General features: G+C 37.1%; 1 protein-coding gene across 14 annotated transcripts in view; it reads left to right on the top strand.

Moving 5' to 3' along the window:
• Window positions 1–13163, top strand: part of LOC124148126 (teneurin-m-like) — a 393541-nt gene that overhangs the window by 267909 nt on the left and 112469 nt on the right. For all 14 annotated transcript variants that reach the window (XM_046519084.2, XM_046519082.2, XM_048387909.1 and 11 more), the window contains one exon: window positions 2168–2362. In XM_046519084.2, coding sequence (XP_046375040.1) covers window positions 2197–2362 — 166 coding nt within the window. In that variant the 5' untranslated portion in view covers window positions 2168–2196. The remainder of the gene's footprint in view (window positions 1–2167; window positions 2363–13163) is intronic.

The following is a 13163-nucleotide window of genomic DNA, read 5'->3' as shown; positions in this document are numbered from 1 at the left end:
TCTTTAGTGTAAAAAGTACTGCTAAGCCACCTCTGAGGCAGAGAGATAAGTAATGTTATTGGAGCGCCATATCTCTTGTGGAAGCCAGTTTTGAATTATTAATACATTTGCCATCTAAAAACTTTGAGAGATTAAGTTTTGAAGTTTTTCTTTGAAATTCTTGAGGGTTGATCCGTCATTTTTCAAAGCATGCTTGTGTTTGATTCCTCTCTTAAAATGTTCATTGGTTATCTGTTTCTCCAACACAAGTTACACAGATCGACAGGAGTTGTGTAGGATTGAAATTTGTGTGTAGGACATTCACAGTATGGGCTTCGGGAGAAATGGTTAAGGCTACCCTAGGAAAAATGTGTTGGTCATTGTAATTGAATAAACATGTTCATGTTGCTGATGTTCATGGTGGACTGATGTTCAAGTTCAACATGAAAGCTAGAGCCAACAGAGGCGTATTGCATATTGCAGATTCTCAACTGCTTGCAATGAGCAAGTCACACGGCATGGGGTTGGTTATTTTGTATACCTGTTCAACACGATTCTCACTGTGGGGAGAATCATGAAGATCTGGGTTAGAATAGGTCTTCAGCAACCCATGCTTGCCGTAAGAGGCGACTAACGGGATCAGTTGGTCAAGCCTCCTGACTTGGTTGATGCATGTCATTGTATTCCAATTGCGTGGATCAATGCTCATGATATCAATCACTGGATTGTCTGGTCAAGACTCGATTATTTACAGACTGTCGTCATGTAGCTGGAATATTGCTGAGTGTGGCGTTTAACAACAAACACTGTGGGGAGGTCAGGGTTCCTTGTGCCCTTGTGTTTGCAGTCACTTCCTTGAGGAATAGTTGATGCTAATGTCGGCTGTAAGGAAGAATGACTAACTCTCCTGACCATCACCCTTGGTTTGATAGAATACTTGTGCTTGTTGGTTTCATGGAATAGTCAGTGTGGTGGGATGGCTGAGTGGTTCATGAATTTACTTGTCACGCCAAAGGCCTGGGTTAATGCCCATTTCTGGTGTCCCCTGCTGTGAAATTTCTGTAATAATGCTTGAAGTGGCATAAAACCAGATTCATGTGAGTTAGGCTTTCCTTCCATATTAAACTGACATGCTCTCATATTACTGAAATACTGTTATTATTCATCTATGATCACATTGAATGTAAATGTACACCAATATTATAGATATGTAGCTTTCATCTTTGACTACAATTTTTCCCATACCAGGCATAATAACACTAGCGTTGTCATGTACAGGCCCAGACATGTTGCCTCGATCACTCACCATCCTCGTTATATAATGCCAATGTGATATTAAATTTTAACTCACTCACTCACTCAGCACTGCGCTGTTGTAAACACAAACATTGTTGGCTGTGGGCAGCATGCTGTTGAGTGCTAGCAGATTATTTGTTGATTACGCAGCCCGTATTTGGAGCTGTAGACAGGCATATTGATCCGAGTTTTATATTGTCAGATCTATCATGGTGATTCATGGGTAATTCATGAGTCGATGCCAGCATTTGATTATGTAATAGCTGGCCAAAGAGGTGGGTTGGCACATCGTCACACGTGAATGTTTTTCAACTACAAAAGCAGCTATTGTTTGGTGTGGTTTTTTTTAACAAGTAACCTGTCAACACCCCTTGCCTGTCATTGTTACTGGATACTGACACAAGTCACTTAATAACTTGTATAGTGATAAAATTAAGTGTGCATCGACAGTTCACGGCTTGTCATCCTTTAAGATGATGCTGTACGCCAGGAACTTTGTATTGATACAACATTGATTGATATTAACCTTACACACAGAAACAGAAAAAAATTGTTGCATTTCAATGTAGCCATGCTTCAGTTATTGCAACGGGTAATCAAAAAGTTGAAATCATCAACGAAATGGGATTTTTGAAGGCAACATAATCCACATGATGCCATGCGTGTCTTGGTCCCGTCACTTTATTTTGCCAATAACCAGGAAAATGCTCTGACAAGTGTTTCTAATGAGTCTGTAGATGAAACATGGAATCGCTGCAGCCAAAACCTCACTGGTCAAAGAGCAAAGAAGAGTGACTTTTGAAGTCTGATTGTGATATTGACTCTCATAATTTGAGTGAATCATAGTTCATTTCATTTTTTTAACTCCAACTTTTTAATGTTTTGATTCCAGTGAGATGAAGTGACCACTGCACATGCGGGATGGACCGTATCAAGCAACAACCGCGGATACAGCGGCGCACACGCATGAAAAATCGTGGAAGCCAAACATGCAGTTCCTCCGACGAAGACTTCCACTCAGATGATAATCTGCGTCCTTACGAAGAAGTCAAGATTGCCCATCACGATAAAAAATTAGCGGGACTAGGTGAGTTAAAAATCTTAGAACTTGGCATGTGATCCTCTTCATTCACTGACACTCTTAACTTTGTCACCTAACAGCACTGAGGCAGTAGTCTGGGAATATCCGGAACTCACGTCACACTCTTGTAACACTGTGCAGAAAGTATGGAGTTGAGTTAGGGGGGTGCTGTGTTTTATAGCCGGTTTGGTGATGTTATATAGCCAGTTTGGTGATGTTTTAGAGCCAGTTTGGTGATGTTATATAGCCAGTTTGGTGTTATATTGCCAGTTGGGTGATGTTTTATAGCCAGTTTGGTGATGTTATATAGCCAGTTTGGTGATGTTATATAGCCAGTTGGGTGATGTTATATAGCCAGTTTGGTGATGTTATATAGCCAGTTTGGTGATGTTATATAGCCAGTTTGGTGTTATATTGCCAGTTTGGTGGTGTTATATTGCCAGTTTGGTGATGTTATATAGCCAGTTTGGTGTTATATAGCCAGTTTGGTGATGTTATATAGCCAGTTTGGTGATGTTATATAGCCAGTTTGGTGATGTTATATAGCCAGTTTGGTGATGTTATATAGCCAGTTTGGTGATGTTACATAGCCAGTTTGGTGATGTTACATAGAAAGTTGGGTGATGTTATATAGCTAGTTGGGTGATGTTATATTGCTATTTGGGTGATGTTATATAGCTAGTTGGGTGATGTCATATTGCTAGTTGGGTGATGTTATATAGCTAGTTGGGTGTTATATAGTCAGTTGGGTGATGTCATATAGCTAGTTGGGTGTTATAAAGCCAGTTGGGTGATGTCATATAGCTAGTTGGGTGATGTTATATAGCTAGTTGGGTGTTATATAGTCAGTTGGGTGATGTTATATAGCCAATTGGGTGATGTTATACATCTTGTTTGGTGTTATATAGCCAGTTTGGTGATGTTATAAAGCTAGTTTGGTGTTATATAGGCAGATGTGTGATGTTATATAGCTGGTTTGGTGTATATATATCCTGTTTGGTGTTATATAGCTGGTTTGGTGTTATACAGCCAGTTGAATGATGTTCTATGGCCAGTTGGGCAATGTTATATATCCAGTTTGGGGTGTTATAGATGCAGTTGGAGGATGTTATATAGTCAGTTTGATATTATAAAGTCAGTTGGCTGATGTTATATTAATGAAAGGTGATGTTATTTAGTCAGTTGGCTGATGTTATATAAATGAAAGGTGATGTTATTTAGTCAGTTGGCTGATGTTATATAAATGAAAGGTGATGTTATTTAGTCAGTTGGCTGATGTTATATAAATGAAAAGTGATATTATATAGTCATTTGGCTGATGTTATATAAATGAAAGGTGACGTTATATAGTCAGTTGGCTGATGTTATATAAATGAAAGGTGATGTTATATAGTCAGTTGGCTGATGTTATATAAATGAAAGGTGATGTTAAACAGTCAGTTGCATATTAAATACATCTCTTGTCATCATTCCTCATCTTTATTGTCTTTTGGAATGTGTTCTTCTAAGAGGATTATGTTGTCCCGTTTTTTTTGGTCAATATTGAGCGCCAAGGCAAACCGTTAATAAAGATGGCACAGCCTTGCTGTCTTCTGTGTGGACATGGTGGTAACTGGTTGGTTACAGCTCTGGCTAGATTACTACGGATGGTGAATGTTACCCAGTACAATGTAATAAAGCGTTGTTGATATTCCCACTAAAACACACATGCAGTCCACGGCCAGGGGATGCTACTCTCATTAAAGGGGCAAATTGCTCTCTCTGTCCAGGACTTATGGGAAAGGCCGCCAGTGCAGTGTAATTTCTTGGGACCACCTGTTTGTCAAACTCAGTTTCACTGGATTAATGCAATTGAATTCTGCGATTGTGATGCCTTAGCTGTCTCTGAATTGTCCCATATTTTGGCTATTTTGACTCATTTTGGATATTTCATGTACAACTTTGATCAATGTGTGGGAATGTGGAATCGGTACAGGGAGTATGATCGATGTGTAAACTGATAGCCTTGTTCATGATGGTTTCACAGCTGATCAAGACTTGGTGTTTCAAAGGAACAAATCGCTAACGTATTTGCTAAAAAGAGAAAACGTCATCCCTTGAAATGTGTATCAAGTTCCTGTATCCTGTTTTTGAGTAAGATTCGACAAGTGTTTGTGAAAATTGATTCATCACCACAATATATAGCCCAAGTAGGCATCATTAGGTTGGTTTGTCAAAAACAGGACTCAATTCCTATGATGATTCTATATCTTTGAGAATGCCGTATTAGCCAAAGACAAATAAGAGAAAAAGCCTGTGAACATACCTTGACATAAAAATCAATGTAACTGTATTGTGTTTGGGTAAGCTGGTTGTATATACAGTCGCGAGCTGTGGAACGGCTGGACACCTCTCTTGTTAATTCGTTCCGAAGCCTCCATTCTGCAACAGCCTAACTGTACTAACCAGATTGTTTGGGAACAGTTGCCAGGGATTGTTTGTTTTGAGTGGTACAAGAAAAGTAGTATCTCCATCGTTCTGTCGTCCTATGAGGAATGGATGCGAACCACGGCAATGACTGTCCCTGTTGATTCATTACTATTTCAAAGAAAGTAAACAGGTTTTTTCTCCCACAGGATTTGGGAAATATATTCACCCGTTATTGTACAATTTCACATTACGCGAGGGCATTTAGGTCTTGAATATATTAATCACTGATGGTAGTTTTTTTGTGTGTCTGAAAAACTGGCAAGCGGACTCCGTCTCTTCACTGTTACATTGTCATGTACAGACCTGCGGCTGATTGTTCTTGTGTAAACACATACTGGTTTATGTTTCATCCTATCGGTTATATCCTGTGGCTGGCTCTCTGTGGGAATACACTGTGTGAGTGTGTATGTGGAAGTCACAGCAGAGATTTTATTGATGAATCAGAAAGTGGGATGATAAGGTGAATAGTTGTAAGCTTATCTTTCAAGAATCGTCTAATTGAATGGCTATTAGAATGTAACAGCATACACAGATAGAATATAATAGTATCCCCAAATACTATCTGGCAGTTATATGCTTTTTAAAAGTTCTTGTCAGAATTTTAAAATAGCCTGATATTTTGTCGAACTGAATATATAATTATACATTATAAAATTTCTATTAATGATTATGGAATAGAATGATCCTCTGTCTAAATGAATATACCAGTATACACAATTAGAATATAACTTTTTCCATTTTTGAAATTCTTATAATAATTTTGAAATAGTCTGATCCTTTGTCTAACCCAATATATAATTATTATACATCATAAAACTTCTGTTAACAATTATTTAAAAAGTCTGATTCTGTCTAATTCAGTATGACTGAATATAAATAAAAGAAATTGTTCTTTGTATGACTTGACGTGCAAGCATTATAGTCATCCACTTTGGCGTTATTTGCCAACTGAGAGAACATGATTACAGAAATAGTTTTAAAAAGTCCAGTTGTATTTTAAGGAACACATGATATTTGCCTATGATTCTTTGCTTTAATGATTAAAATTCACACTTTAGGCATGACGGGACATGTTAGGATGAACGCCAGCAGAGTGTCGGCTTACTTATCGAGCATTTCTATTGGTCGACAAAGGCTCCTGTGATTTAAGCTTGGGTGTGATTGGTCGGTAATGGGACACTTTTGGGTGAAGTTAAGCTAGTTAAGCGAGATTGGTATTTCTAGGCATGTCTTGAATTAGTGCACTTGAAATCTTTATCTTTTTGTTCCGTCAGTAAAAAACATGAAGTAGTTTTTAGCTGTAAAAATAAATGGAAAAGTTCAATCCTGTGGGAAATTTAAATGCTTGTTATCACTCAGGTTGAAATTTCAATTTAAATTTGGAAAACAAGATCCAAAAACCCAAAGGTTTACTGACTTTTGGAGTGCATGATTAGACTGAATAATTTTCTGCGGGAGGTTATCTTGGCAATTAAAAAGCCCAGCGTCGCAGGTATTGTTTGAACTATTGTTAGTGAGTATGGTTTAACACATCTTTTATCACCACGGGGGACACTAGAAATTGGATTTACACCCTGTACCCAGTGCCGTCAGGTAGCCTAGTGGTTAAGACGTTTGCTAGTCATACCGAGGACCTGGGTTTGATTCCCGACATGGGAATCATGTGTGAAGCTCATTTCTGGTGTCCCCTGCCGTTATATTGCTGGAATATTGCTGAAAGTGTCGTAAAAACAAAAAATCACTCACACACTGTACCCATGTCAGGAATCGAACCCAGGCCTTTGGCATGGTGAACGAGTGCTTGAACCACTAGGCTAGCCCACCACTCCATTTGATCAAGAAGGCAGACTATTGATATTACTGTATATTCTGATTAGATATGAAATTGGCCAAACTTTTCATTCATGTTCTTAGTTCAGTGTCATTTGTGGTGGAATATTACTTTGAATTGGTTGGGAGGGTAGGTATTTTGAATTTTGTCAAATGTCCAGACACAAATCCAGGCCGAAATTATTTCCATTTTGATCCATATATCCTTGTTTGAAATTGTTCAGGTTTAACATTTTTAGAAGCATGCTTGAATTATCTTTTTATAACTGCTGTAGTAAAGGTGGTTGTTATGAGTAAGCAGTATCAACATGGATTGAGAATTCTTGAGATAAAAATATAATATGTACATATTTGATCAGTTTGTGTCCCCAATATTGACATAAACTACATTTAATGTCACAACTGTGATCTAGTGCATTGATTTCTTCGTTCCTTGAACTCTGATAATTGAATGACAATTGAAAAATGTCATAGGAGACAGCATTAGAAATTGAAATATGTGAAGTCTTTCATTTGTAATGATCTAATGACTAAGGTTTAAATGACCGTATCTGTACTGGCCGTTCAAACTCATCAATTTATGGAATCTGTTTTTCTTGTCCAAATGATGAAGAAACACTGACACAGTGATGAATACCTCGGCCCTATGCTGGTAAGATGCTTTCCAACAAACGTGACCCTTCAACCAACTGACGATTTGTTATGGAGAATTCCAATGTGGAGCAGGATTGAAATCTCGCAAGGTCTTCCTGTTCGCAAGGGACACAACAAACGAATTGGCATCAGGCAAACTCTGATTGGAACATATTTCTGATGTGGCTATGCTTCTGTTCATTCCTGTTTCGAGAAGTGGTGGAGAAAGCTTTCTGGGTACAGGAAACGAAGTGGTTAGGAGTGGTAATCTTCCTGGAATGCTAACATGCAAGCAGGTTCCTCCATATTGTTCCCACTAAGTCCGTTTCGCTGGTACTTGTCCATTTTAGGCCAGGATATCAGACCATTTCCTAACCACGTTTCACCATAGTTTTTTCATCAGTCACTCAATCTTTGCCCCTCGGGGGAAAAATATTTCCTGTGCGTGTCGTAGTAGATGGAGCTGGGGTTTAGGATGACATAGCATTAATTTTGATTTTGGATGTACAGTTGTGCTTTGTGGGATTTATTGAAGTAGTTTGATGTATGTTGATGTGGGATAGGTGTAGGTGAAGGGACAAATCTGACATGGAGGGCAAGGAGGAAAGCTGTGAGCAGCACAGTGCAAACGTGGCTGGCATTTAAACAAATACAATAGAAGTGGATATTTTATTGCGAATATATTGACACTATTCATGATTTTTGGTAGTGCAAATATTGAAAAATAAATTGAAGGGTCACATGATATTAGTATTTGTGGTGGTAATGTTAGTACAGTCGTGGATAAAAATCTACTTTGAGAAATAACTGTTCTGATGGTTATGGTGACAATGACGATGACGATGTTCTTCCCCTGCCCGTCACTCAGTATTATTGTGATTAAACAAGGACTAGTTGTCTCGAGTCTGTATACTGGTCTTGTCTAAGTGCCGTATTCAAGTTAAAATCTGGCATGGGATTTCAGTGGGCTAACACTATAAAACCATCAATAGTCTGGAAAAGTTCAAGCAGACACACATACATGCAAACACGTCGCCATGTAACTGCAATAAGCTTTTCAGTGTTAAACCCCCATTTCATCAACTATCCATAAAAACAGACAAATACCCTGGTGTCTCCCCCCCCCTCAGGCTGTTCAGCAACCCCAATCCCCAATCTTCATTGCTGGAATGATTGGAATATTCTTCCTTCCAAAAGTTACGTTTCTGAATTGCATTCCAAAAAGCACATATCTTGATACATGTTACGTTATCATGTGTTGATCTTATACTTCAAGTTTCAAATTACTGGTTATAATGGATTTAACCTTTCAAAACCGAGAAAGGTTTTTCATTTCGTTGAAATTTTTAATTGTATTCAAATCTCTAGATGACTGATGTTTATTCAGGAGTCGTGATTGGTATGATTTCTTTAATTCTCCCGTTTTACTCCGAGATTGTGTTGACATACGTTGTCACACTTTCCCAACATTATGTTTGGAAGTACGGAATCTCAATGCAGAGACCTCAAGGGGGATATGTTCTTGAAAGGTATAGATGGTAACATCGAATCTGATCGTTACGGTACAGAATCCACTATTTACACTGATGGGTATACACCATATATTTGATCAAGTTTTGCAATGGAAACATATAATAAAATTCCCACTTTATTCTGAACGCAGATTTTTGTAAACTGTGTCAACACCATGCAATTACTGATACATTTACTGTATGGATTGTGACTGAAATATCTCGTCATTCTTCTTACTCAATTTCATCTCTGATTGAATTGAACATTTCTGTTAACTTTTCGCACAATTAGATCTTTCTGTGAATGGCGGACAGTTAAGTTTGCAAACATATGGAAGGAGGATAATAGAACTCCCTTAAACAGTCGTACTTGATAATGGTTTTACAAAGGCCACCATTCAATGATCGTTAATTGATATTTTTCCTGACAACATCACTTGTTTATTGTTCTTCGGTGGTAGAAGAAATCTCAAATATATTTGCTGCTTTTAAGTACACAAGTGTTCGCCTTCACACTCTATTGCATCTATTGAACCTGTGCAGCGTTACGTGTGTGTGTTGTTAGGTAATTTTCAACAGTACAGAACTTTTCACTTTGGCTGCCTAATGGGTTTCGGACATAAAATGTATACAGTAGCACGCCGCTGACATGTGGGTGGGAAGACGACAATCTCTTAAGAGAATCGGCAAGTGCACGTAAATTCCAAATCTGTCCGATGAAGGAAGCTAAATGCTGTTTGACTTATAATAAGTTGTAAATCTGAGTTTTGGTGTTGACTTGGGCCCTAGGTCTTGTGATAGATCACACATGAGATCGTAGGCCACATTCAGTATTTCAATACACAGACTTGCGCCGGAAATTCAGGCCAATTGTACATGATATTTCAATTGCTCTGGCATACATCGGTTTGAAATAGATAATTACGCTCTTCCCCAATAGGAAGTGTTTCGGGTTTAGTGTGCTATTTTCTACAGGTATGCAAGAGGACAATTATCTAGAATTCATCTCGGGTTCACAGGCAAGTGTCAGTCATTGTGGGAAATCCGGCCATGGAACCTAACATCATTGCTGTGCTTGTATCAACAGTTGCAAGTGTAATTTAGAACTTTCCGAGTCGAAATTGACATGGTTGGTTGTTTATTTCACAAAGGGAATTGCCCTTGGGTTGAGGTGAAAATAACTGCCTTCCTACCTGAGGGGCCATTTAGTGAACATGGACATTATTGTGAAATTACTCGTGATTCTAAAGCATTTGACATATCTGCTTATGACACATTCAGTGTGTCACTAAAAACACCATTTTTTCCAATAAATTAGATGACAGGATTTTTAAAGGGCAGAGGAAGGAGGTTATTTCTGAAAGAGAATTTTAAAGTGATTTTTGTTTAATATGCCAGTCAATTTAGGATTTTTCTTGCAAGAAAATCTTTACATTGTAATGGAAAATACTGTGATTTCCTGTCATAAAGATAATTGTTAGTTGTCACGAAAAGCAATGAAACATTAAGTTCACGCTGAAATATGTCTATGGTTTAAAGTAATTTTAAGAATCTGCTTTTTTTTCAACAAAGTTTCCGAAGTTTGGACATTGATATTATTAATGCATATGAAATATAATTCATCAAATGAGTTTTACATTTTTCAAAGATCAAGTTTCAAACATATACATAATGACTGTTAGAGTTTAGGATTATGATATTTCAGAAATAAATATGACATTTTTTGTGAGGAAACAAAATCTGAGATTGAACCCAATAAGTATACACAATATATGGCTCCATACGATTTGCACTGGTATGTACACAGATGTTAGATTTCAGTAAATGTACGTCTCAGTAATTGTGATCGGTTCATCCTGTAGTTTCTCTCTCACTTTGATGGACACAAATACTAGTTATTTGTCAGTGATGAACAAAAATAGGCAATTTTGGCCGTAGACCTAGGTTTAGGGAAAGGTCAGTGGTGTAATGGGGGCTGGTCTGATAGTCTCAACACCTGCATGGAAGAGAGGGAGAGTTGATAGTTGTCACATTCCTAGATAGAATTATCTTCAGCCCCAGGCTTGACAACACCACAAGTGTTTCCAGGTGAATATCGGGAACAATACACTATTATAGGGGCATGTAACTCTGTCTTTCAACATTTGGTAGTACTTTCCTTCAAACACTTAACACTTCAAACACTTGAATGAACTTGAGTTGGCAGATGTCATAATCAAATCTTGTGTACGTATCAGGAGAGTGTCAGGAATTATATGGGTGTTTTCACAGGTACATGAAGATAATGTTTAGGAAATGTTCAAAATGTTGTGTACATTTAAATTTCAAATTTATAACCATACCATATTTTCTTGAGTATAGTGCGCACTTTTTAAAAAACAAAACACAGCTGTGTGGAAGGGGTGTGCATTTTCCCCCAACGCAAAGACATTACCCTGAGCACATAACACGGGAAATACCATGTCAACAAATCCATACTGAAGTATGCAAAATGATCATTATTATTTTAATTATTTTTAGTAAAAGCTGCAACTAAAATAACAAGACATTGGAATATATTGTTCCCGATAAAAAAATAGTTTCAGATACAATTTTTCCGGATCCTTGCATCAAAATCCTTTAAAGTTATATCATTGGGTAAGTTTTAACTGAATCACCGGTAGATTCCAAGAAAACGTGTGTACAGCTCATTGCTGTGTCCAGCTTAGTTTACAAGAAAATACACAAGGTAATCTTAATCCACGGATGTAAAACAATGCTTAGCAGAACAAAAAATACAATTTAAACGTTAAATCATCATGTCTGGTGATTTTTTATCTCAAATTTTAAATTTGTACTGACCAAGTTACGTATCACCCGTTCGTTTACTGAAATTTGCTGAAGGGGTACGGAGTAAATTTTTTCTGGGCATAATATTCAAAAAAAAGTTTGTAAAAATACTGAATCCAATAGAGGGGGGTGCACACTATACTCAAGAAAATTCACACATGTTCATAGTTTATGTGGTTACCAGCTCAATCAACAATTCAAATTAATGTCATGACATCATATGGAATCTGTTTGAAGAACATCACACCAGTCATAAAACATCCTTCATGAGACCTACCTTTTCTGAACATGATCTTTTTGAAAGTTTGCACATGGTAATGGTCTTTAAGATAACATCTTTCACCATCAAATATCATGTCAATAAAGTGTCAAAATATGTAATGATCTTTTTTTGAGAGATTACATGACTTCACACGACAACAAATTGAAAATTGTCAAGTCATGTATGAAATATGCTATCACCAAAAGATGAACTTGTCCTTCATTTCTTGATGTTTGTTGAAAACATACAACTTCCTCTGCAGCAAGTAATCTATCTATGAACACCAACTGGTTTGCCCAACGACAAGTAATATCTATAAACATATGATCTACAAACAGTTTACCTCACAACTAGGTATATCTATACACATAGGATCTACAAACAGTTTACCTCACAACTAGTTATATCTATAAACATAAGATCTACAAACTGTTAACCTCACAACTAGTTATATCTATACACATAGGATCTTCAAACAGTTTACCTCACAACTAGTTATATCTAAAAACATAGGATCTACAATCTGTTAACCTCACAACTAGTTATATCTATAAACATAGGATCTACAATCTGTTAACCTCACAACTAGTTATATCTATAAACATAGGATCTACAATCTGTTAACCTCACAACTAACCTCACCAAATGGTTTAACCCATAACTAGTAATGTCTTTAAACAACGATTATGGTGATCTTATTAGCACAACCTAGCAGGGGTTTCAGTGTAGTCTCGAAAATTATGGTACTGCCAATGTCTCTCTAAAGAGAATTTCCGGTTTCATGTTAGGTGACTGTTTGAATGCCAGTGATTTGAGCAGTGTTTTGTAACCAGCACCTTGTCTTCAAAGATCTTTGAGAGTCTGATTACTTCAAGATGAGCTCGATTTTCCCAGTTGTTTTTGTTGGGTTCTTTCCTCAAAATATGACAATATTGTTCATCCTGTGTAGAAATTTGATAAAAATGTGTGTTACATCATCCATAAAAGATTCCAGATCCTGTCATTATTAGTTTACATAGGGTTTTTTAATGTGTCCGCAAAAAGATATGTTTTTCAATATCTTAAAAGGATATAAACGGGGATGTTTTTGGCGAGATGTCTGGTGTGGTGAGACATGTTGGAACATAAATATGTCCATGGCTTGGATCACCACGAATACGTTTGAACATTAATGTCACATTTTAAATGTCCTTTAAAAATTTGTTACATTTATGTATTTTTATGAAAGGAAAGTAAAGCGGGTTTTTTTTTTCATTATAATTACAAGTCAGAG

Source organism: Haliotis rufescens, unplaced genomic scaffold (genome assembly GCF_023055435.1).
Source record: "Haliotis rufescens isolate VD_foot unplaced genomic scaffold, xgHalRufe1.0.p SCAF_7, whole genome shotgun sequence".
In the NCBI taxonomy this organism is placed as follows: domain Eukaryota; kingdom Metazoa; phylum Mollusca; class Gastropoda; order Lepetellida; family Haliotidae; genus Haliotis; species Haliotis rufescens.
Note: the sequence above shows the minus strand (reverse complement) of the source record. Positions and strands in the feature narration are given on the sequence as shown.